The 25,801-nt window shown below is 49.4% G+C and overlaps 1 protein-coding gene and 1 pseudogene across 3 annotated transcripts; one reads left to right on the forward strand and one right to left on the reverse strand.

Moving 5' to 3' along the window:
- Positions 1–3,626: 3,626 nt before the first annotated feature.
- TMEM177 (transmembrane protein 177) lies at positions 3,627–7,060 on the forward strand. 3 transcript variants are annotated; one of them, XM_059704684.1, is made up of 2 exons: positions 3,627–3,694; positions 5,444–7,059. In XM_059704684.1, the coding sequence occupies exon 2, from the start codon at positions 5,466–5,468 to the stop codon at positions 6,399–6,401; it is 936 nt and encodes a 311-aa protein (XP_059560667.1). In that variant the 5' UTR covers positions 3,627–3,694; positions 5,444–5,465; the 3' UTR covers positions 6,402–7,059. The 3 variants fall into 3 exon arrangements, with proteins under 3 accessions (XP_059560667.1, XP_059560669.1, XP_059560668.1); XM_059704686.1 differs by lacking the exon at positions 3,627–3,694 and adding an exon at positions 3,701–3,935; XM_059704685.1 differs by lacking the exon at positions 3,627–3,694 and adding an exon at positions 3,760–3,836 and having other exon boundaries at positions 5,444–7,060.
- A 5,808-nt stretch (positions 7,061–12,868) lies between these two features.
- LOC132238886 (dual specificity protein phosphatase 5-like) lies at positions 12,869–13,720 on the reverse strand (annotated as a pseudogene).
- Positions 13,721–25,801: the final 12,081 nt, after the last annotated feature.

The following is a 25,801-nucleotide window of genomic DNA, read 5'->3' on the forward strand; positions in this document are numbered from 1 at the left end:
TTAATAATGTTCTTTAATGCCCAAAAGTTTTCGTTTGATTAAGTCAAACTGGTCAACCTATTTTTTTAATATATACTTTTATTGTTCACAGTATTACAAATGTTCGCCATTCCCCTCATTTACTCCCCCTCTGTCCAGCCCCTACCCCCTCAGGCCTTCACCACCCTATTGTCTGTGTCCACGGGCTATGCATATTCTATATAATAAAAGGGTAATATGCAAATTGACCCTAACGATGGAATGACCTGAAACGACCAGTCACTATGATGTGCACTGACCACCAGGGGGAAGACACTCAACGCAGGAGCTGCCCCCTGGTGTTCAGTGTGCTTCCACAGGGGGAGCGCCACTCAGCCAGAAGCCAGCTCATGGCTGGCCAATGCAGCGGCGGTGGCAGGAGCCTCTCCCACCTCATTGGCAGCGCTAAGGATGTCCGACTAATGGCTTAGCGTTAGTTGGACATCCCCCAAGAGCTCCCGGGCTGCCAGAGGGATGTCTGACTGCCAGCTTAGGCCTGATCCCCTGGGAAGCAGGCCTAAGCCAGCAGGTGGACATCCCCTGAGGGTTCTTGAACTACGAGAGGGCACAGGCTGGGCTGAGGGACCCTGCCTAAGTGCACACATTTTCGTGCACCAGGCCTCTAGTAAGCATATTAAGTTATTTGGTTTATCTCTTCTTGTCCTCCCAACTCCCTGAGATATGTCAGTCTGTTCCGTATCTCCATGTCTCAGGTCTTATTTTGTTGATCAATTCATTTTGTTCATCAGATTCCACAAATAAGTGAGATCATGTGATATTTGTCTTTCTATGATTGGCTTATTTCACTTAGCATGATAGTTTCTAGGTCCATCCATGCTATCTCAAAGGGTAAGAGAACCTTCTTTTTTACAACTGCATAGTATTCTATTGTAAATGTACCACAGCTTTTTTATCCATTGATCTATTGATGGTCACTTGGGCTAGTTCCAAATATTAGCTACTGTAAATAATGCTGCTATGAACATAGGGGTGCATACATTCTTTCTGATTGGTGTTTCGGGGTTACTAGATTTAATAAATGAATTCAGCAAAGTAGCAGGATATAAAATCAACACCTAGAAATTGATGGCATTTTTATATACCAATAATGAGCTCTCAGAAAGAGAAACTAAAAAAACAATCCCATTAAAAAAAAAAAAAAGATATCTAGGAATAAACTGTAGGAAATGGACCTCTGTGATCCATCTCCAGCATGGTCAGCTTTTAGATGGGATTTGCTGAATGTCCCCAGGGCAAACAGAACGTAGGGAGGAGGAAAGAGGATGTAAGAACAAAGGGTACGTGGGCCAGCATCATAGTGGAAACCACCTGAGGGGCCTGCCTCAGCTAGACAGGAGGAGGTGGAGGCAGCTAGAAAAGGCCTCAGCCCAATTTTTTTTTAAATGACCCAAATGGGAGACAGCAAGACATAGGTGATGTATGAGGAAACAGGTTACCCCCCCCCCCCATGGTGCTCAGCCAATGAGAACCGAAGGAGGGACTGAATAAATGGGCTATGTTTGCTGCCCCAGATGTGCCTGTATAACCGGATGGGACACCCACTCTGGAGAGTGTATTAAAAGCCTCATTTTCACTGAAATCGGTTTGGCTCAGTGGATAGAGCGTCGGCTTGAGGACTGAAAGGTCCCAGGTTCGATTCCGGTCGAGGGCATGTACCTGGGTTGTGGGCACATCCCCCGTAGGAGATGTGCAGGAGGCAGCTGATCGATGTTTCTAACTCTCTATCTCTCTCCCTTCCTCTCTGTAAAAAAATCAATAAAATATATATATTTTTTAAAAAGTCTCATTTTCACCATATTTCTATCTCTGAGTCCATTATTTGAATTCAGACAGGTGAGCATTTCTCACAAAAACTTAACTAAGGAGATAAAAGACCTAACTAGAAAAACTATAGGATGTTGGGAGGAAAAAATAGAGGAAAATACAAACAAGTGGAAGTGTGTACCATGTTCTTGGATTGGAAGAATTAACATCATTAAAATGTCCATCTACCTAAAGCAATCTATAGACCCCGAATAGCCACAGCAATCTTGAGAAAGAACAAAGTTGGATGGATCACAATACCGGATATCAAACTATACTACAAAGCCATTGTAATCAAAGGCTGGTACTGGCACAAGAACAGACATATAAGCCAATGGATCAGAACAGAGACCCCAAAAACCAATTCACACCATTATGGTCAATTAATATTTGACAAAGGAGGCAAGAACATACAATGGAGTAGACAGTCTCTTCAACAAATGGTGCTGGGAAAACTGGACAGACACATGCAAAAAGATGAAACTAGACCACCAACTTACACCATACACAAGAATAAACTCAAAATGGTCAGCCTATTTTTAAAGACACATTAAAAAAATTATTATGGAAGTATCCAGACATATATAAAATACAGCACAGTCTGATGAACACCTTCCCCAACTTGTCATGAAGCTTCAACAACTACCAACATTTTGTCAGTGTTGTTTCATATATGCCTGTTTCATTGTTTTGTTTTGGCTGTAATCTTTTGAACTAAATAGCAGACATCATGTCTTTTCACTTTTAAGTACTTCAGTATTCATCTCTAGTTGAAGGGCTTTTTTGTTTACATAAATATCATGCTTCATCTCACCTAGCAAAATAAACAATTTATTAATTTCACCTAATACTCAATCCAAAGGTGTCTTTGGGGAAATCTGAATATGGCGTCTTTTTTTGACAGTTAGTAAACTAACTTAATTCAGGACCCGAATAAAAGCCACAAGTTGCATTTACCTGCTATCTTTCAAGTCTCCTTTGCCTCCATCTTTTTCATGCCATTGATTTGTTAGAAAAAACACATCATTTGCCCTGTAGAATATCCCACATCTGGATCTGGCTGAGGTCACATATTAAAAGATGTTATAGCATCATTTGCATACAAACAACTGAGCAGCCAAAATTGGAGTCTCAGAACCAGAACAGATCTTAATAATAACAGCTAATAGTTACATGGCACGGGTTGTGCTGAGCACTATACACACATGAACTCACTGACGCCCCACAATTACACTAGGGGGTAGTAGGTACTCTCATGTCCATTCTATTGGCTATACAGTATTCCAATAAACCTTTATTTACAAAAACAGGTGGCAAGCCCATCCCTGACCTACTCATAGAGCTGCTGGAAGGCGAGGTGACAGATGTGACGCTGCTCTATGGACTGTACAGTGTGAATCACCTGAGAGGAACTGGGGTGCGGGGCAGAGGGCGTGGTAATTGAGGACCAGAGCACCCCGCCGGCGGTGCGCTTCCTCCCAGAACGCTCACGGCCCGGCAGTCGGGAGGGCAGGGGCTCCCACAGAGGCTGGGCTATGACCCGCCTCCTAACCCCGCGGAGCCCCGTATCCTCCAGAGTTAAACCGAGGGGCCAATCCGCCGCCAGGACGCTGAGGTCGCAGACCACCCGCAGGGCACTCAGCTGGGGGAGGAGCCTCCTGCGACAGGCCCCGCCCCCTACCCCGCCCCCGCCGGCCTGCTTTGCGACAGGCCCCGCCCCCTGTCCCCGCCCCCCGGCGTGCTTTGCGACAGGCCCCGCCCTCTACCCCGCCCCCGCCGGCCTGCTTTGCTCCCGGCGCCACCCCGAGCCCACGTTGCGGCGTCCTAGGCTGCGGCGGTGGAGCCGGCGGAGGTGAGCGTGCGGGCCTGGGTGGTCGGTGCTGGCACCCAGAGGCCGATCCCGCCCCCGGTTCCTTGCAGGTAGGGAGTGGGAGTCCCGAGCGGAGCCTGGGGGCCCGGCTGGGAGCCGCAGGAAGCCTCACAGCTGCCGAGGGGTGCGTGCCGACGGGGAGGCCTGGGCGCAGGTGCCGGGCATCGGGACCTGGCCAGGACCCTTCCTTTCCTAGCTGTTTCCTCATCGGAAAAAGGGCCAGGTGTGTGACTAGGAATTTATTAAAACGAGTGCCCCGCGCTCTTATGTGCAGCGTCTTATTCTCCAATTAAACACTTCCCTCTCTCACACACACACACACACACACACACTTTTTGTAGACAGGAAGCTTCAACAAAAGTTAGATTAATTGTGAACTTTCCTGAAATATTCACATTTGAAATAATGGGTTGCCCGGGCTGTTTTTCAAAATAAACCAGTTAAAGGGGGGATATGGGTGGGAGTAGAGATGAAACAAGATTGGCCATGTGATTAAAGTTGATGTAATATTTTTTTTCTACTTTTGTATGTTTGCAATTTGGCATTACAATTTTGGTTTAGTCCTTACACAAGGATATGCTGTTTTTAAATTGATTTTAGAGAGAGAGGGACATCGATGTGAGAGAGAAACATCAATCAGTTGCCTCCGTCCCTGCCCTGACCTGGGCATGTGCCCTGACCAGGCATCAAACTGGCAGCCTTTAGGTGTAGGGATGACTCTAAGTAACCACGCCTCCCAGCCAGGGATAAGATTTTTCCTAAAATGAAGTTTGCTGTGAACACCTGACCACCTGTGCTCAGATACTGTGCCTGTATCACTGGTCTGCCAGGCCTGTCAGGACAAGAACTGGATGGCACAGGTTTATTTCTCTAATGATTCTAGAGGCTGGAAGGCCATGGTCGAGGTGTCAGCAGAGCTGGTTGCTTCTGAGGCTTCTCTCCTTAGCTTGTGGGTGATCAGTTTCTGGCTTGTCAGCTCTCAGGATCTTCCCTCTGTGTGTCCTAATCTCCTGTTCTCGTGAGGACGTCATATTGAATCAGGGCCCACCCTAATGACCTCATTTTAACTTTACCTCTTTAGAGGCCCCGTCTCTATAAATACAGTCACATTCAGAGGTACTGGGGTTAAGACTTAAGTATATGCATTTGGGTGGACACAGTTCAGCCCATAACAGCCACTTTACTAGTTTGGAATTTTGACCAATTCACTTAGCCTGTCTATGCCTCAGTTTTCGCTGCTTTAAATAGGGGCAAATGTAGTCATTAGGCCATGGAGTTGTGAGCATGTCGTTGTGAGATAACACATGCAAGGCTGTCAGAACTGTCTAACGTACAATAGTGCTCAGTAAGCTGAACCTAGGCTTCACCTGTAAATTCGTGGTCGAAGCGCTTCACTCGGGTAAATAATGGAGCGAGGCCGTTGGGCACTTACTAATAATGCAGTGGGAATAAAAGTAATAGTCGCAGAAATGATCACGGCTGTCCACTACTATGTCAGACACTAATTGCTTTATGTGTGTTCATTCATTTACTCATCACAGCCACCGTAGTGGTGGGTCATTTTCACATGCCTGTTTGGCAAATGGAGAGGCTGATGAACTGAGATTGGAACTTGGGCTCTCACCACTGTGTTGTATTGCCCTAGTTAGAAAGGATGTGGCCCTGGGAGGATTTTCAGTCTACAGGCAGACCCAGGGAGCCGTTGGCTGACTTCTCTTTTTCTTGGCCCAGGTGTCCAGCAGTGGCAGCATCCATGGCGGGTCCCCTGTGGCGGGCCGCGGCATTTGTGCAGAGACATAGGACAGGCCTATTGGTGGGTTCCTGTGCAGGCCTGTTTGGGGCCCAGATCTTGTACCACCTCTTCCCAGATCCTGTGGTTCGATGGCTCTACCAGTACTGGCCTCAGGGCCAGCCAGCCCTGCTCTCCCCAAAGCTTCAGAGACTCTTCCAAGAGGTGCTACAGGACGTTGGCGTCCCGTCAGGCCATTGCTACAAGGCCTTCACCACTTTCACCTTCCAGCCGGTGAGTGCTGGCTTCCCAAGACTCCCTGCTGGGGCCGTGGTGGGCATCCCCGCCAGCTTCCTGAGTGACACATTGACCAACACTGACCGCCCTGTGATTGTACATGGGCAGAGAGTGGACTGGAAAAGCCCAGAAGGTACCCGGCTGAGAGATGCCCTGACCCTGTCCCATGATGCCCAGAAGTTTGCCTTGGCCAGGGAGGTGGTGTACCTGGAGAGCGGTACAGCGGCCCTGCAGGCCCTGCCGGCCCCCGCTTGCCTGGCAGGAACTTGGACGCTGAGCATGAGTGCCAAGCATGCCCTGGGGCTCTACGGAGGCCCCATGAACTTAAGAGTTGCCTTCAACCTGGTGGCAGCAGTGGTAGGCTTTGTGGCTTACGCCTTCTCCACGGACTCTCTCACCCATGCCCTGGAAGCCTGGCTGGACCGCCGCACAGCTTCCATGTCTGCAGCCTATGCCCAGGGCGGAGCGGAGTTCTATGAGAAGGTTCTGTCTGGCAACCTGGCCCTGCGCAGCCTCTTGGGTCCACCCGGAGAGAAGCTGTATACGCCCAGTGGGAACATCGTTCCCCGAAGTTGGTTCCGCATCAAACATTTACCCTACACGACCCGCCGGGATTCCGTGCTGCAGATGTGGAGGGCGACACGCAACCCGGGCCACTCCTGAAGGGATCATCTCACGGACAGTTCCAGCGCGTGCAGGCACAGCCCTGCCATTGACCCTGGGGGCTCCCTGCACCCACAGCCCAATGTTATTGGAGTTAAACAGCCTGGATTCTACCTCAACCCACCTCTTCTGATCTAAGCGACCTTGGGCACATCCCTTTATGAATCTGAGCCTTGGTTTACTCCACTGTAAAATGGGGATGAGGTACACTTCTGGCAGGATTGTGGGTCCTCTGGCAAAAAGGGTGTGGCATAAATAAACACCCTCCTCCTGGGATGTCCCTCCTTCTAGGTCTTTGAAACCAGTAGGCTGTGGGGATGAGGTCATACATCTCACCACCAGAGGTGCTTGCAGGATGTGAACACTCCTACAGCGAAGAACCACCCCATGGTTTGCCTGTTGGTCAGATCCCAGTTTCCTTCTGTGGTAGAGATTAAAAGCTTTGAGGGGTGCCCAGCCAGCGTGGCTCAGTGGTTGAGCATCAACCCAGGAACCAAGAGGTCACCAGTTCAATTTCCAATGAGGGTACATGCCCGGGTTGCAGGCTCAATCCCCAGTAGGGGGTGTGCAGGAGGCAGCCAATCAATGATATTTCTATCTCCCCTCTTCCTCCCTCGGTCTCAAAAATCAATAAATAAAAACTTTTTTTAAAAAACGCTTTGAGAGGTCAAGATGAGAAGCTACTGTGCCTGTGAGGCTGGGAAATAAGAGTTTGCAGGAGGGCTTTAAGGGTGGTGTGTCCAAGTGCAGCTGGCATGCTCAGGGCTGGGAAGCCAGCAAGGTGTGGGCCCCAGGAGAGCCCCTGGGCCTGAAGGGGAGACGTGTGGCTGGAACCTGGTAGGACCATGGTGAGGGAAACCTGGCTGGAGCTCTGGCCAAAGGAAGAGGAAGGAACAAGCCGTTGCTAGACTGTGGCCCTGCAGGGACAGAGCCCACTGATGTAATATCGAGCATGGTCAGGACTCGGAGGGGAAGTGAGGTGGGGCATAGGGGAGATGGAGCTGGGATGAACTTGGCTCACAGGAGACCGTGATGAGAGCAGAGGGATAGAAGTGGACTGTCAACCCGGCCTGGTGTCCCATCCTGAGCCTGCTGTTTTCCTTGAGCCCTCTGGTAGACAGAGCCAGAGCCCACCTTTGATCAGATGGGGCTGGTGAGGAGAGTTGTGATCAGCAAGCCAGGCCTCCTGTGTTGTTTTTGTTGGTGATTATGTTTGCCTGGAAGAGTTGAAGGATTCGGGCCGGTATCATGTAACTCGGGGAAGGTACATAGCATTACGGGAGGCCACGCGGTGGCACATGGTTCCTGCAGCGGACTGTGATGGAGAGGAGCATGATGAGGAAACGGGCCTTCCTGCTGGGTCCTTCGCTCTGGGCTGGCACTCTGCTCTGGCTCCATTCTGCCAGCCTGTGGTTCCCCATATCAGGCCTAGCCAGACTGTTGTTGGAGGCAGAGCACCCTGGCTCTCAGGTCCCTGGAGCAGTGTTGGGCACAGGCCTGATGTATGCATAGAAGAATGGATGAGTTAGTGAATGGGTGAACAAGCCCCCACTCAGAAATACCACCTTCAGTGGCCCCTCAGCATGTCATCCAGCTGCTGTTGCTGCTGTTGCTGCCACATGGGACCACTTTCTCACCACCCCTGCAAGAGCCAAGATGGTGGCATCAAGCCTGCCTTCCCAAATGGTAAGATAAGGGAGCCCCATTATGTGTGTGTGGGGGGGGGTCCCCTAAAACTGCTGCTCACTTGGCTCCCTCTGCTCCATGTCAAATTTTGTCTCTGCTGGTAGGCTGTTCCCGCTCCCTGCATATGCTCCACACGGGCCCAGCTCCGAACCTTGGCTCAGAGCCTCCCATCTGTGAGCTGCCCCTCCTCGTCGCCGCCTTCCACACGTTCCCCGAGCCTGGCCCAAGCCTAAGCAATATGAGTATCCGAAACCCTCTCTCTGCAGGCCCGCCCCTGGCATTTCCTTGTTAGCCCGGGCCTGCTGGCCTGCCCAACTGTCCTGCATCCCACTTCCCCCAGCTCTATGGTTGCTTAAGTGCCTCCCCTCCATCCCCACACAGGCCTTTACCATGGCTCCGTCCTTCACCTGAAGCACTTTGTCCTGCAAGATTACTCAGGGACCCGACTCCAGTAACCGTCCCCATTCATGCCCTGTTTCACACCCTGTACCTCTGCCTAGCCCTTACTGCTAACTGTAATTAAGTAAGTTGCCCTGGGGTTAGTGGCTTAGCATCTCCTGCTGAAATGTACTATGCTGGGGTCCAACCCCAGCGGGTCCAGGGGTCCCCAAAGGTGTGGACGGAGTCGGCGAAGAAGGAATGACACGGGGACTTCTCCAGCCAGGTTTGGTCCAGGTTCTCCAGCCAGGTTCTGTCACCAGGCTCCAGCCAGGCTCTCTTGCCAACCTCTGCAGTCAGGTTCAGTCCAGGATCCCCCGCCATGTTCTCTCCAGCGAAGTTCCTCTGTCTGCAGGTTCTGTGTAGGGGTTCTGTCCTCCTGGCTCTCTTCTAAGTTCTGTCTCTCTCTGTCTGGTTACATCTGTATTTATACCAGTTGATTCAATCCTATCAATCTCTATTACAAAGGTTAGGGCGTTTCTTATCTCCATTCCAGGGAGTAAAGATTATGTAGCTTAAGCATGATTGTTTGTAGTGATTAACTACCCGCCTGGCACTTAGTTAAGGAGTTTCATCCCCTCCCTGACTTCAGGGAAAAATTCCTACCTGGGGAAACAACCTTTCTAGGAGAGGCATCCCCTCCCTGACTTCAGGGAAAAATTCCTACCTGGGGAAACAACCTTTCTCGGAGAGGTGACCTTGGTTAAAACACATAGCGCCAAGAAGGTGAGCAAATATATTAAGAACAGTATGCCATATATGCCAGGTCCCTTGAAACAGCAAGGATGGACCGGCTCCCGGCAGTACTATCTGCAAGGGCAGGTTGTATCTTGTTTATAGCTCTGGACTGAGGTTCTCCATAACATTTTTAATACATGATTGAGGCTCTGAGACGACAACAGACAGTCCTGGCTCCTCGGAGTCTCAGCAGTTACAGTAAGGCTGGCTAGACACGCGGATGGTACGTGACCCCGGTCCTGTCTTCCCGACTTGGGACGGGGCCTGGTCCTGATCTCCCATCGTTGCTGATTTCAGTGGGGAAACCAGGACACTTCTGGGTCACTTCCTGCAGGGCTCAGGTGACTACTGAAGCTGGGATGCCAAGAGGCTTTAGGGGAAGGTGACCTCCAAATTATTGTGATATATTGGGCCCCTCCACACAACTTGGGGGTTGATCACAAAAAGGTTAAAACACATGCTCTAGGGCTTCGCAGATGGGCCAGGAGACAGGAAGTTACCCAGTGAACACAGCCCTGCATCTTCTCAGTCATCAGCACCCTGCCCTGGATCCCTAGGGGACATAGTTCTGAGTCCTGCCCCCACATGTTCATAGTTTTCAGAGCTACATCAATACACAAATACAACCTCCACCACACACATACACATCCGAGCATAGCCAGAATACAGGGAGGGGAGTCCCAGGTGCTGGCGTTGGCTCTGCCCATCCCTGATCCTACTCTGCTGCCTCCCTCCCCACCAGCCAGTGCCCACAGTGCAGGGCCCCATGCAGCCGTGCCTGGAGCTGAGCACACACACATGGAAGCCATCCCCCGCATCACAGGCTGGGTCCCAAATGGATGTGTAGGTCCTCACATCCCTCTGGTAATGTTTATGGGGCCTTTATTGTACTCCAGACACTGTGCTGGGTTCTTAGAGGCATTTAAAAGAACTTATCCCCAAATTAGGACATGTAATTGGCATTATTTCAATTATACAGGCAAGCAAACAGCACAGAAAGGTGAAGAAATATACCCAAATCATAAAGCTTTGTAAGTGGCAGAACCAAAGTTTGAAGCTAGCAGTCTGGCTCCAGATCCCATTCTTGAGACACAATGTTTATACTGTCCTATTTATCCTGAGGGTTTCATGGTGCAAACTTATACTCTGGACTCTATAGCCTTTCTCCCCATGCTGGTTAGAGGTGACTCTAGCCTCAGCTCTTATCAGGAAGAAAAAAAAAGTCTGGAACTTCCAGGAGACCCTTTCAGCTAACCGAAGAGGAAGGGCCACCAGATATATTTAGTGCCGAGGTGGGAATGGGGTGGAAGGGCAGTGTTACAGAGCCCTAGGAGGCTCCAGCTGAGGACAGGGCACCTTAGGAGGCAGAGGGAGAGCACTGACTCGGCAGCCAGTTATGGGTTCAAATCCTGGTCCTGCCATTTGAGCAGGATGGCCTTGAACAAGTGATTTCACATCTCTGATCTTGAGTTTCCTATTTATAAAAGTGGGGTATTAATATGTATATTCATTGTTTTGACAAAAATAATGAAATAGTTTTAAACTTTAAAAGAAGATTGGTTTCCTAAATTTTAGTATTTTTAAGTGGTACAAGTACCAAGAAGTTCAGGTCTGTGAGTTGCTGCCCAAATACCAGCAATTCTTTGAGACTCGAACCCTCAGGGAACTCACTGCTGCCTAATACAAGTCTGTGCTTATAGCTTTTCAAGTCCCAGTTAGGGCAGTTCTTCAGGTTACTGCCAGTTGACACCTTTTGGGAAATTACCTGGCAGCAGCTGAGAGCAAAGGACCCGGGTGGCCCTAGGGTGCCAGGACCTTTGAGGTGCCAGGACTGAGCAGTCTTGAGAGGAGAAGAGGGCATTAAGATGAGGGATCGTCCTTTACACCCACTATATTGGTAATTTTTAAATACTAGAACAGTGGTCGGCAAACTCATTAGTCAACAGAGCCAAATATCAACAGTACAACGATTGAAATTTCTTTTGAGAGCCAAATTTTTTAAACTTAAACTATATAGGTAGGTACATTGTTATTAACCTACCTATATAGTTTAAATACTGTTGATATTTGGCGCCTCCCCCCACACTGGTATCCTGTGGCGTCGCCCAACCTACCGACACCCCCCACTTTTTCTAACGCCACTTCTTCAAAATAGACTCACCCAGGCTGAAAACCGACTTCTGCGCATGGGCCACGAAGTTTCAATCACACTGTACATGCGCATAGTTTAAGTACTGTTGATATTTGGCGCCTCCCCCGCGCTGGTACCCTGTGGCGTCGCCCAACCAACAATACCCCCCATTTCTTCTAAGGCCACTTCTTCAAAATAGACTCCTCGCCCAGGCTGAAAACCGACTTCTGCGCATGGGCCACGAAGTTTCAATCGCACTGTACGTGCGCGCCCACATGTGGTATTTTGTGGAAGAGCCACACTCAAGAGGCCAAAGAGCTGCATGTGGCTTGCGAGCCGTGGTTTGCCGACCACTGTACTATAACATTGTGTGTTAGTAAGGTTTTGGTGAAATTGACACAAGCATATACTCTTGTTGACTTTTATTTTTAATCCTCACCTGAGGATATTTTTCTTTGTACTATTTTTATTTAATACTGTAAAAAATGACAACCAATAACATACTGCTTGTCTTCACATTCGTATGGATTTTAGGAAATTATTGCCTTTTCCCCTGGAGGAATAACCTAGACAAAATATAAAGTTGTACCACACTGTGAAATCTACAAATTCTAGACATCAACATCTTGAAGACAATCTCCAGGGGTAGGGGGGAAAATAAGTGTTACAAGAGATGAGACAAGCACACATAAAGACAGCAAGCTGGGGAAAAGACCATGTCAATGACTCTGACCCAGACAGTAGATACCCTTTCTTCTGGCACCCATGCCACCACTTCAAATGGGTGATTTTTTGGTCTATGGTCTAAGGAACTCTCTTCAAAATGACACAAGAGTTGCTTTGAGTAAAGGTGTAACAAGAAAGGTTCAAGTATGAGTAAAAGTTACGCCAAAGTCCAAAGTCAGGGAGGAACCCACAGTGAAAAGGCAACTCGGAAGTGTTAACATCTTGTTACTTCAACGAACTGTGTCTACCGAACCTAAGAGGGAATCTAGAAAGGATATGAGGGTTCAAATCAGCATATATATGGGGTCCCTACAAATCCCATGGGGATACTTGCCTGACTAGATAGGCTTATTCCCTGAAGCAACAGAGACAGACATGGAGACTGCCACTTCTTAACTGCCTTTTCTCCGGGTCCAGCAACTGCTTTCTCCCATGTTGCTGCAGGTGTCTATTGCCTTACGCTTGACATGAAAAGGCGAACTTTGAGGTGCCAGGACTGAGCAGTCGAGAGGGCAGAGGGGTCTGGAAGTACAGTAGTCAGCACAAGCTGTGCTCTCACAATGGCTTCACCTTCCTTCGGTCCGGAGAACCTATCCCCGAGGTCAGTCTGCAAGCCTGGGGACCCTTCGCTATCCCCCAGGGGCAGCAGGACAGAAGGGGTCTTCAGTATTGCCCAGGTATGAAATGTCCACCAGTTTAAAAAACAAAATCAGTTTTTCTTGGGGCTGGGTGGGTTCCCCATCCAGTTTTAGCAGGATGTGGCTGTGGCCATGGGGCTCCTGCTGAGCCCTGAGACCATCGAGTGGGTGGGCACTGGTGCCAGCACCGAGGTAGGGAATGTGTAGTAGGAACCCTGCACATCAGGGCCCAGTATCTGCAAATGGGCTCTGAAGGAAGAGCTGGCTGCCTCCCCTCGGCAGGAGGGAACCTGGGGAGTGGGCATGGAGGGCAGGATCTCAGATTCATACGCAGGAGCTGGCCCATGAAGCCAGAGTTGGGTGAGACCACACCCCTCTTCTGCTTGATGTAATGGAAGGCGTCCTTCGGAAGCAACTGCCTGGTCTTCAGGAGGTAAGCCTTGCAGATGGTGGGTGGCCCGGAGATCCCAGCCTCCCAGCGGAAGGATTTCAACTGGGCCGACCTGGTCATAAGCTGGCCTGTAGCTGATGCTGAGCACGGGCTCCCCACACTGGCTGATGGGGGCTCTCTGGGTCTCAATCTTCTCTTGTGAGATGGGTTCTACCTCCACGCAACAATCAGGATATTCCGAGTGGAAAGTCTCATATCCCCCTTTGAGGAAGTAGACCTGCAGGCTGGCAGGCAGGCAGCCAGCAGTGAGGTGAGCACAACGCGTACAGCGCTCTCCTCACGCAGCTTCTGCCAGTGGCGGCTGCCCTGGCCCAGCACACCAGCACTCCCCCCCCCCCCCCCCCCCCCCCGCCCCGCCACGGGAGCAGCACCACAGAGTTGATGTTGACGCTGAGCGAGCCGCGCCTGCTGGAGGCAGTGAAGGCCAGGTAGGGCCTCAGTCCAGCACCAGGTAGCACGCCGCCGCCTCCTTGCTGAGCATCTTGCGCAGCTGGCGCCCATCGACCTTCATGTCGCACCCCAGCAGCCCCGCGCCTCGCAGGTGCCCACAGCCAGGATGCCCACAGGCGAAATATAGGAGCGTGGGCTGGGACTGCGGCCAGCCTACCGAACCTGGAGCCTAAGCCGGAGCAGTCGCTCAACTCTTCTTTCCGCCCTCCATGTTGGGCACGTGGCCCGACCACTCGTTGCCCCAGAAACCAGGAGGATATTTTTTCCATTGATTTTTAGAGAGAGTGGAAGAGAGAGGGAAAGACAGAAATATCGATGTGAGAGAAACACATTGATTGGTTGCCTCCTGCATGCACCCTGACCTGGGCCAAGCTGAGGAGGAGCCTGCAACCTACCTACTTACTCTTGACCAGAATCGAACCTGGGACCCTTGGGTTGGCAGGCAACGCTCTATCCACCGAGCCAAACAGGCTAGGGCTTGACCTTTTTTTTTTTTAACTAAATTTATTGGGGCAACATTGGGTAAAATTATATAGGTTTCAGGTATACAATTGTATAATATATTATCTGTATATTGAATTGTGTATTTACCACCCCAAGTTAAGTAGCCTTCCATCACTGTTATAGGTTCAATCAGCGAGATAGACCACTGACTCAAAATTTAAATTTTAAGAGCCTTTATTTAGCTGGCCAGCTGACTACAGCCGCGTCCCTCCTGTAGGAGCCTCACAGCTTGCAGTGCTGACCAAGAGTACAGCAAAGCCTTTTATCTGCAACACTACAAAGTATTTCTAAAAAAAGAAAAAAACTGCAAAGCGGTTCATTAGCCGTTTCTGATACTGGCTGGGTAAAAGTTCACATAAAGTTTACAAGTACAAACGGGAGGAAAGCAAGGTCACACCTGGCTGGGTTTAATCATAACACATTGCTTTTCTAGCAAGATAATTAGCAATTTTTCTCTCCCATGGTCCCTGCCCCTCAGCCCACTTAGTAATTCTTCTCTGCCAGGCCCCTGCCCTTAGCACAATCACCATTTATCCCTTTACCTTCTTCTACCTCATCCCCCCCACCTTCCCTCTGGTAATCACCATACTGTTGTTTGTGTGCATGAGTCTTCTTTTTCTCCTCTTTGCTTAATCCCTTTATCCTTCTCACCTAGCTCCCCACCCCTGCCCCACTGACAGCCATCAGTCTGTTTTCTGAATCTATGAGTCTGTCTCCACTTTGTTTATTTTGTTCATTAGATTCCACATATAAGTTAAATCATGTGGTACTTGTCGTTCTATGACTGGCTTATTTCACATAATATTCTCCAGGTCCATCCAAATGGTAAGAGTTTCTTCTTTTTCATGGCTGAGTAGTATTCCATTGTGTATATGTACCACTGCTTTTAAAGTGTGTGTGTGTGTGTGTGTGTGTGTGTGTGTGTGTGTGTGTGTGTTGATTTGAGAGAGAGAGAAAGGGTGAGGGGGAGAGAGACACATCAATGTGAGAGAGAAACATCGATAGGCTTCCTCCTGCAAGCCCCCTAATGGGGATTGAGCCTGCAACCCAGGCATGTGCCCTGACCAAGAATCGAACTGGTGACCTTCTGGTACATGGAACAATGCTCAGCCTAATGAGCCACACAGCTTTTTTTATCCACTCATCTATTGAGGGACACTTGGGCTACTTCCAAATCTTAGCTATTTTAAATAATGCTACAATGAACATACGGAGGTATATATTCTTTAGAATTAGTATTTCAGGATTCTTTGAATAAATTCACAGAAGTGGAATTGTGGGGTCATAAGGAAGTTTCATTTTTAATTTTTTTGAGGTTATTCCGTACTGCTTTCCACAGTGGCTACACCAATCTTCATTCCCACCAACAGTACACAAAGGTTCCCTTTTCTCCACATCCTCACCAACAATTGTTGTTTGTTGATGTATTGATGGCAGCCATTCTGACAAGTGTGAGGTGATATCTCATTGTGGTTTTAATTTGCATTTCTCTGATGATTATTGACATTGGGCATTTTTTCATATGTCTATTGACCATCTGTATATCCCCTTTGCAGAAGTGTCTATTTAGGTCCTTTGCCTGTTTCTTAATTGGATTTTTGTGTGTGTGTGTTGAGTTTTATAAGTTCCTTATAAATTTTGGATATTAAACCCTTCTCAGATATATCAGTGAATATGTTCTCCCATTCAGTGGGTTGGCTTTTCATTTGTTGACTAGAGGCCCAGTGCACAAAAATTTGTGCACTTGGGAGGGCGGGTCCCTCAGCCCGGCCTGAGCCCTCTCGCATTCTGGGACCCCTCGGGGGATGTCCACCTGCTGGTTTAGGCCCACTCCCCAGGGAATCAGGCCTAAACTGGCAGTCAGACATCCCTCTGGCAGCCCGGGAACCCTCAGGGGATGTCCACTTGCTAGCGGGGAGCAGGCCTAAGCTGCAGTCAGATATCCTTAGCACTCCTGAGGAGTCAGGAGGGGCTGAGGGCTGTTTGCAGGCTGGCCACACCCCCTTCAGGGTGGGGGTCCCTCTTGGGGTGCCTGGCCAGCCTGGGTGAGGGGATGAGGGTTGTTTGCAGGCTGGCCACACCCCCTTCAGGGTGGGGGTCCCCACTGGGGTGCCTGGCCAGCCTGGGTGAGGGGCTGATAGTTGTTTGCAGGCTGGCCAAGCCCCCCAGCAGGGACCCTCACCCCATGGGGGTGTGGCCAGCCTGGGTGAGGGACTGAGGGCTGTTTTCAGGCTGCCCACAGCTCCTTCAGGGTGGGGGGAGTCCTGCTGGGGTGCCTGGCCAGCCTGGGTGAGGGGCCGAGGGCCGTTTACAGGCTGGCCATGCCCCCTGGTGACCCAAGCTCCCAGCCTCTCCTTTTTTTCTTTTTTCTTTTTTCTGGGATTTATTTATCTTCTATAATTGAAACTTTGTAGCCTTGAGCGGAGCCCAGGGCCGGCCAGGGCAGTCAGGAAGCTTGGCTTCCTCCATTACCAGGGGCAACCCAAGCCTCCTGTTCACTCCAGCTCTGTGGCCGCCACCATCTTAGTTGGGTTAGTTTGCATACTCACTCCTGATTGGCTGGTGGGTGTGGTGGAGGGACAGTTAATTTGCATGTTTCTCTTTTATTATATAGGATGGGTGCTGGATTTTATCAAGTGCTTTTTCTTCATCTATTGATATAATCATGTGTTTTTTATTCTTCATTTTTTTTATGTGGTGTTTCATATTTATTGATTTGCAGATATTTACCAACCTTACATCCCCAGAATAAATCCCATTTGGTCATGGTATATGACCTTTTAATGTATTCCTGGATCTGGTTTGCTAATATTTTGTTGAGGATTTGAGCATCTATGTTCATCATGGATATTGCTCTATAATTTTCTTTCTTTGTAGTGTCTCAATCTGGTTTTGCAATTGGGGTAATGCTGACCTCATAAAGTGAACTCTGGAGTCTTCCTTCCTCTTGAATTTTTTAGAATAGTTTGAGAAGGATAGATGTTAGTTCTTTAAATGTTTGGTAAAATTTACCTGTGAAGCTGTCTGATCTGGGAATTTTTTATTACTACTTCAGTTTCACTAGTTGTAATCTGTCTATTCAGATTCTCTGATTTGTCCTGATTCAGTTTTGGAAGATTGTATTGTATGTTTCTAAGAATTTATCCATTATGTCCAGATTGTCCAATTTGTTGGTATATAGTTGTTTATAATGTTTTCTTAAATCCCTTTTATTTTGTGGAGTTAGTTGTTACATCTTCTCTTTTATTTCTTTATTTTAAAAAATATTTTTATTGATTTCAGAGAGGAAGGGAGAGGGAGAGAGAGAGATAGAAACATCAGTGATAAGAGAGAAACGTTGATTGGCTGCCTCCTGCAAGACCCCTACTGGGGATTGAGCCTGCAACCAGGGCACATTCCCTGACTAGGAATTAAACCGTGATCTCCTGGTTCATAGATTGACACTCAACCACTGAGCCACCGCAGCCGGGCTCCTCTTTTATTTCTGATTTTAATAATTTGGGTCCTCTCTCTTTTTTTTTTCGATGAGTCTGGTTAAAGGTCTGTCAATCTTGTTTATCTTTTCAAAGAACCAGCTGTTGGTTTCATTGATGTTTTAAAATTTTTAGACCGTATTTCATTAAGTTCTGCTCTAATATTTATTTCCTTTCTTCTGCCCACTTTGGGCTTTAATTATTTTTCTTTTTCCAGTTCCTCTAAGTATAAAGTTAGATTGTTTATTTGAGATTCTTCTTGTTTCTTCAGGTAGGCCTGTAATGCTATGACTTTCCCTCTTAGGACTGCTTTCACTGTGTCCCATAGATTTGGGGTTGTTGTGTTCTCATTTTCATTTGTTACAAGGTATCTTTTGCTTTCTTCCTTGATCTCACTGTTGACCCATTCATTGTTTAATAGCATGTAATTTAGCTTTCATGTCTCTGTGTTTTTCTGTTGTTGTTTTGGGTTTTTTCCTGTGATTGATTTCTGCCGTAATATGTGATCTGTCCTGGAAAATGTCCCATGTTCATCTGGCTGGTGTGGCTCAGTGGCTAAGCATTGACCTATGAACCAGGAGGTCACATTTTGATTCCCAGTCAGGGCACATGCCCAGATTGTGGGCTCAATCCCCGGTGTGGGGCATGCAGGACACAGCCAATCAATGATTCTCTCTCATCATTGATATTTCTATCTCTCTCTCCTTCTCCCTTCCTCTCTGAAATTAATAAAAAATATATTTATTTTTAAAAAAGAAAATGTTTCATGTTCACTTGAAAAGAATGTATATTCTGCTGCTTTGGGGTGAAATGCTCCAAAGATTTTATTTAAATCCATATAATTTGTGTGTCATTTAAGAGATCACCATTTCTGCCAGGGTTCTTGTTCCAGCATTAAGAAGGGTTTAGGAAATCTGGAGAAGGCTGTGCGTAGATTAAATGGGAGTCCAGAGATGAAGCATAATTTTGAAAGGCATTAGGGGGTCAGAGGAGCCTAGTTTAAAGGAAACTAAGATCTACTCACCTCAGGGCTCCATGCTTTTTATTAACACAATTTGTCCTGAGGCAAGGCAGAGATATACATTTCAGAGGGTCAGGGTTTCATATACAGAGGCATTGTCAGAATGGGAGAATTAGCCTATGGCTGTTCAGGTGTTTGGCCAGTAGGAGGCAATAACATGTAGATTAAGATGCCTTGAGCTGTCTGGCAGCAAACAATCAATTTAATGTATCCTATTCAGGTCTGTGGAAATGCCATCAGCCATTCCCAGCAGGTGACAACATATGTGGCTCAGCCCTTGTTGAGTCCCCAAGTTCCATCAACCTTTTGATGAAACTCTTGAAATTATGACCTGCTGGAATTGGCTTCTGGCACATTTCCTTGTGGTTTTCTGCCTGAACTATCTATCCATTGGTGTCAATGGGGTGTTAAAATATCCTATGACTCTATTACTGTCAGTCTCTTCCTTTATGTCCATCAAGATTTGCTTTACATGTTTAGTGCTCCAGAGTTGGGTGCATACATGTTGACAAGGGTTATAGTCTCTTGGATTGCTTCCTCTATCATTATGTGGTGTCTTTCTTTGTCTTTTACTATAGCCTTTGTTATAAAGTCTATTTTGTCAGATATGTTTTGATACTCCAGCTTTTTCTTCATTTCCATTTGCATGAAATAATATTTTTCCGTCCCTTTACTTTTAGTCTGTGTATCTTTTGCTCTGAGATCGGTCTCTTGTAGACTGCTTATATATGGGTCTTATTTTCTTACCCATTCAATTATCTGATATCTTTTTATTGGAGCATTTAAACTGTTTACATTTAAAGAGATTATTGATAGGGAAATATTTATTGCCATTTTATTCTTTTAACTATGTTTTTCTCCTCATCCCCCTCCTCCTCTTCCTCCTCCTCCTCCTCCTCTTCCTCTTCCTCTTCCTCCTCCTCTTCCTCCTCCTCCTCCTCCTCCCTGCTCCTGAATTCTTGGTCTAGTGTCATCCTTTCCTTTGCTCCCCTTGGTTTTAAAACAATAGAACACAGCAACATTAAGCAGATGTTGCTTCTATAATTAAATTACAAAGGATTTTTACTTCTATCTTGCTGGTAGAATGTTATCTTCTCAGATACATGCTTTGATGAAGCAAGTTGCCTTGTTGGAGAGGCTCACATGGAGAGGAAAAAAGGGCAGCCTCTGCCAAGCAGCTGGCTAAGAACTGAGGTCATCAGTCCAACAGCCCCCAATAACCATGTGAGCATGAAAGAGAATCCTTCCCCAGCCAGCCTTTCAGATGATACCCCATGTAGGGAGCGGCTGTAGGGTTAAGCATTGGACTGACCTGTTGGCAAAACCACAAACAAGTCCCAGCTTAGAGGGCACAGTCCTCTTAGCATAATTAGGCTTGACCTTATGATACTCCCTAGATCTTATCTGGAAGTAATGGGCTGAGGGAGATGTAGCAAGTGCTGCCAAACAAGTGAAACTCACAAGAACATTGTAACTATGGTGACCACTACCTTGTTTACCTCTGGCTACAAAATAAAGGCTCAGCTTGCCTCTGGATCTCTCTCTCTCTGTGGCCCAAGCCAGGCACGGAGATCCACCTAGACCCAGCTTATTCTCTTTGTCTGTCTTTTCTACATCCTTCACCACCCCCAACCCCCCTCAGGCTCACTGAACCCTTGGCTGAGCTGGCCAGGCACAACCCCAGCCTCAGCAACACCTTCATCTCAGCCCATGACAGACCATAAAGCAGAGGACACAGCTAAGCCATGTCTGCATCCCTGATCCACAGAAACAGTGAGACAACAAATGTGGGTTGTATTAAGCCATTTAGTTTTATGGTATTTTTTATGCAGCAATATACAACCAATACACATTATTAATTGGCATAATGTTTTTAGAAAGTAATTTGGCAAAACTTGATAAAATCATAAAATTGCTTTTTTGATCTAGTAACTTTAAACCTTGAAATTTATCCTAGAGCTATAATCTAACAGAAACGAAAAAGTATATGCCCAAGTCTATAATAAAAGTGTAATATGCTAATTAGACTGGACAGCCGAAGGACCTTCCAGACGTCATTCCAAATGTCCTTCCGGACAAAGCCATGGTGGTGGGGACCGAGGCAGAGGCGGTTAGGGTAGATCAAGCAAGCAGGTGAGCAGTTAGGGGTGATCAGGCAGGCAGGCAAGCAGTTAGGGGCAATGAGGCAGGCAGGTGAGTGGTTAGGAGCCAGCTGTCCCAGATTGCGAGAGGGCTGTCCAAATGCCAGTTGATGCCCAATCCTGCATTGGGCCTAAACCAGCAGTCGGACATCCCCTGAGGGGTCCCAGATTGCGAAAGGGTGCAGGCCAGGCTGAGGGACCCTCCCCTACCACACCCCCCTTCACAAATTTCGTGCACAAGACCTCTAGTACGTATATAAGACTATTAGCTATAACACACAAAAATAGGAATAATGGAAATCTTGAACAGTAATGACTTAGGAAATTGTGGTACATCCATTTGTTGAATATTGTCCAGTCACTCCAGTTTGGCTCAGTGGATAGAGTGTTGGCCTGTGGACTGAAGGGTCCTGGGTTCGATTCCAGCCAAGGGCACGTACCTCAGTTGCAAGCTCAATCCCTGGCCCTAGTCAGGGCATGTGCGAGAGGCAACCAATCGATGTGTCTCTCTCGCATTGATTTTCTCTCTCTATGTCTCTCCCCCTCCCTTCTACTTTCTCTAAGAAAAATATCCTCGGGTAAGGATTAACAAAAGTAAAAATAAAATAATACCACTTTAAAAACTGTAACTATGAAGATAATGGTAAAAACATGGAAATATTAGTTATAAATATTAAATATTTAAAAATATGAAACACTACTTGCACAGTGATTGCAATAATGTAAACATGATAAGACCTGGAAAGAAATTTCACACACTGAAAGTAATTCTGTTATGGTAGAATTTTGAATGACTTTATACATTCAATATATATGGTGTCCTAAAAGAAATGTATACACACATTTTAAATAATTATAAAGGCAGTGTTTATTAAAATATATTTCATTTTCAAAATTGAGCTATTAGCTGTTAGAGTTTGTATACATTTTTGGGACACCCTGTATATATATAAGGACTTAGCTCTGTGTATACTTATATATATGTACAAAAACTTACTTGAGGGGGAGTCCATGGGCCCCACTCCCTCTCCCTGCATCAAGGTGACAGATTCTGGCATCACTGCTTTTGGCCTTGTATCCTTGGGATGTAGCCAACCTTCTGTCTGTCAGTTACTGTGTCGGTCATGAAAATGTGCTGCTGGGATCTGCTGTGGGAGCAGAACGGACTGACAGCCCCAGCTGTTGTTTCTCCAGATCCACCACCACATTCCCACCCAGCCATCCTCCCGCGGGCTGCTCCAGCCAAGGGCTGATCACTGTGGCAGTACTAACCCAGGCCCATTCCAGTGGACTGTAGGAGTCCACCAGGGAGGGACTAAGGCTCAAGGACGTGCCAGTGGCCTGGGCAGATCTTTCTTAGAACTGCTCTGACACCTGAGACCCTTCCTCCCCAGCCTCCTTCCTCCCCTCTCCCCGCCACAGGTGCCAGACCTGCGTGGTGGTCTGAAGGCTCTCCCCACCTTCTCCTGTCCCTTCCCCTTTTCCCTTCACAGGCATTTCCCCCAACACATCTCTTACCCTGTCTCAGTGTCTGCTTCTCAGAGGACCTGAACTAACAGGTTACCCCTCACTCAGGCAGGTGCAAGTGAAAGGCGCACCACCCGCCTCTCCGGGCGGTGCGGGAGGAGGAGTCTGGCCGCCCGGCTCTGAAATCCCTCCGCGCCCGCCGTAGGGCCTGGCCTCCCCGGAGTGGGTCCGGGTCCGAGTGTCCCGACCGGCTGCGTGGTGGCCGGCAGCGGCCGAGGGGTGGGGCCGGGCGGCGACCGACCACGGGGGTGGTCATGGGAGTGGAAGGCCTCACCGCCTGGCTCTTTCCTCCCTTCCCCCGTGGTTGGCTCCCCGCTTGCCCGCGCTGGGGCCGGGGGTCCATGCGGCCCTCGGGGCCTGTCGGGGGGGCTGGGGCCTGCGTGGGCCGGCCACGGGGCCCCATGGGGGGGGCATTGGCTCCCCGGCCCACAGCGGGAGCCCAGCGCGGGCTGCCCCCACCCCCGGACCGGGCCCAGTGCAGCGGCGGCGGCAGCGGAGTGGGGCGCGTGCCCTGGCTCGGGGAGGCCGCCATGCTGAGGTGCGCCGGCCCCATGGGCCGGGCCTGCTCCGAGCGGATGCTGCTCCCCCAGAGCTGGGCCGCTCCACCGGCCGCACCCCGTGTGCTGGGCCTCTGCCGCCCAGACACGCTGGAGTCCCGGTCTGCCCGCAGGCCGGCTGCGGGTGCTGTGCGGGGGGCCATCCTGCCTTGTGGCGAGTTCGAGCGGCAGCAGCAGGAGCCGGGCAGTTACTGCGCCCTCCATCTTGCCTTGGGTTCTCCATCTTGGGACGGTGCCATGTGCTTCCTCACGGGAAGAAGCCGCTGCTAGCCACACCCAGGATTTCTCTGGACTAACCAATAATAATCAAGGAAAGTGCACGCCATCACTATGACCACATCCTGTACCGACTCGCGCCTGGCCAATCGGCGGGGCCCATAGTCCCCTCTCCTGCCCTCACTCCACCCCCCTTTAAAACCCCCTGTCCCATCAGGCCTCTCTCTCTCGGCCACTGGAGCTTACCGTTGCATCGGTGAGTGTGGCAGGGGAGCCAAACCTAGGTTTGAAATGAATGACTCTTTGCTTTTGCATCGGACTGACGGGCTCCCTGGGGGTCCTGGGAACCTTGAAATCTGGGCACAACACAAGGAGGTCCTGAGGACACCCTGCCCTCATGGAGCTTGCAGCCCTGCAGAAGAGACTGGCACGTCAGCCTGCAGTGACAACACACTGAGATCCGTGCAGTGAAGGAGCATGAGGGGCAGACTCGTGTGGGAGCACAGGGGAGGGGCACTAACAGCCTGGGACGGGAGGTGGGCCGGAAGGACTTCCCAGAAGAGGGGACGTGGTGCGGAAACCCCTAAGTGTGAGGTAAAAGAAGCTAATGCTAATAATATCAAAGGCATGTAACAGTGACATACCAGACGCTTTACATGTATCGATTTATGTAATCCCTACAGCAATCCTATTATCCCCCTGTTTCTGATGGGGAGATCAAGGCATAGGGAGAGTAAGTGGTTTCCCACCCGCCAGTGCTAGACCTGGGATCTGGGAAAGGTAGGCTGGCTCTCGTTTTCATGCTCTTAGCACTATCCCGAGTTCGCCGGGTGAGACAGGCTACGTATGTGCACGTAGCCTCTACCCAAGCCAGAACTGCGACGGTTTGTGTCGTTTTGTGTAGTCAGGGCCCAACCAGGCGACTGACGTCGCACAGAAATTTCAATAAGAAAAGTTCAGTGTGAAGAATCATTATTCCGTGAGGAGTTATTACCATTATAACGGGATTAGAGTGATGAGGGACTAGTTTATAGAAATGAAGAGAACTCTAGGAATACATGAGGAGCAGCCCACGCCCCTGCCCTGGCTGAGCCAGGCCTCATTGGAGAAGGTGCCGGCATGGCTCATGCTGAGAAGAACTTGCTGGAAATACCCTCTTCGGGGTAACAGGGAAGACAACCACAGCAGGTGCCCCACTTCGGAACTTGGTTCAAAGTCGCCTGAGGGAATGCTGGGGTCCCTGGGGAGGGGCCTCACCCGCAGCACTCTGCTGAGAGCCACGGAAGGGATGCCAGGCAGCTGCAGGGCTCCGACACCCAGGAGGGGCCCAACACCCAGGAGGAGCAATGGCCCTGCAAGAGCCTGGCCCGAGTGGCACCATGGAACCAGGAAGAGAAAAGTCCAGTCCTGCCCCAGGGTCCCTCCAGCGCCCTCTCCTAACAACATCCAACACTGTGCCAACTGGGGAGAGATGCTTAGCATGCCCGTCTCCATTTTCTCAGAACAGGCAAGGAAGAATGGATTTGTAAGTGAAAGGCAATAAATCAATAACTGCTCCAATTGTGGGGGACATCTGTAATACTGTCAACGATAAAAAATACAACACCCAGCATGCTAGCATAGAGTGCAAGGGAGGGTGCGGGGAGAGGTGAGGCTGAGGGGCCTGGCAGGAACCAGGGTGCACAGGGCCTTGGGGCCATGGCGAGATGTCCAGGGCTTATTGTAAGTGCAGTGGGAGCCGTCCCTCATTGATGATGCCTCCTCGGAACCACAATGTTGTTGTTCTTACGGATGATGATGATGGGTGAAGCCTTTCAACCCACCGGGATGCCTGAGAGCTCCCTGACTGAGGCAGGGTGAGGAAGAGGAACGAAATGGTCTGTAAAGCATCACAGATTGTTCAGAACAAAGGCTAATGGAGGTGAGCCCCGTGCTTGTGGCTGGGCCCTGCCCTCTCCTTCCCGCGTGCCTCTCCCTCTGCTCTCCGCCCTGCACCCTCTAACTCAGCCCCGGAGCTCTCGCAGGCTGGAAGCACACGCTTATTATTGCGCTGCCTGTGCCCCCTGGACTCAAAGCCTCCCTGGCCCTGGAGTTCTTCCAACTCACCCCTGAGAGCCTTCCCCTACACCCTCCCCACCCCACCCACCAGGGCCCTGCTTCCTGCTGCACATCAACGGTAAATCACATCCAGGATCAACCCAGGTTCTCTCCGCCTCTACCCTCCCTCTCACCCCACCTGCTGCACGGGATGGTTGCGGGCACTGCAGGCCTGGCGAAGGGACAAACCGGAGCCAGAGCCCACGTGGAAAGAGGGGAAGGGCAACAGCACACAGACAGCAGTGTCACCGCTTCATAGTCAGACCTTCTGATGATCGTACAGATTCTGCTTGTCATCAAACAAGACCTGCCAGAGCCTGACACCTCGGACTGACCGCTGCATGGGCAGGGACCCTTACAGCCTGGCCGTAATCTGCGTCTTTCCCATGGCACGGTCAGGTGGACACTGCTCACTGGCTCGGTTTTCCAAGACCCCAAGTCAATGTCAGCGTGGAATTTTGTGTGCCCCACCTGTGAGCAAAGGGCCCGGCCCCTTTTTCCAACAGAGGGCCTCCCTCACTTTCCTGGGTCCCTGAGCTTCACTCCCGTGACCTCCCAGCGCTGGCCATGGGAGGCCCCTGCCAGCTCCCCCTGCTCCTGAGCCAT

This window comes from Myotis daubentonii, chromosome 7 (assembly GCF_963259705.1).
Source record: "Myotis daubentonii chromosome 7, mMyoDau2.1, whole genome shotgun sequence".
NCBI lineage: Eukaryota > Metazoa > Chordata > Mammalia > Chiroptera > Vespertilionidae > Myotis > Myotis daubentonii.

Bases quoted from the DNA above. Each gene is read 5' to 3' on its own strand.
- TMEM177 (XM_059704684.1), top strand. From the start codon at position 5,466: ATGGCGGGTCCCCTGTGGCGGGCCGCGGCATTTGTGCAGAGACATAGG.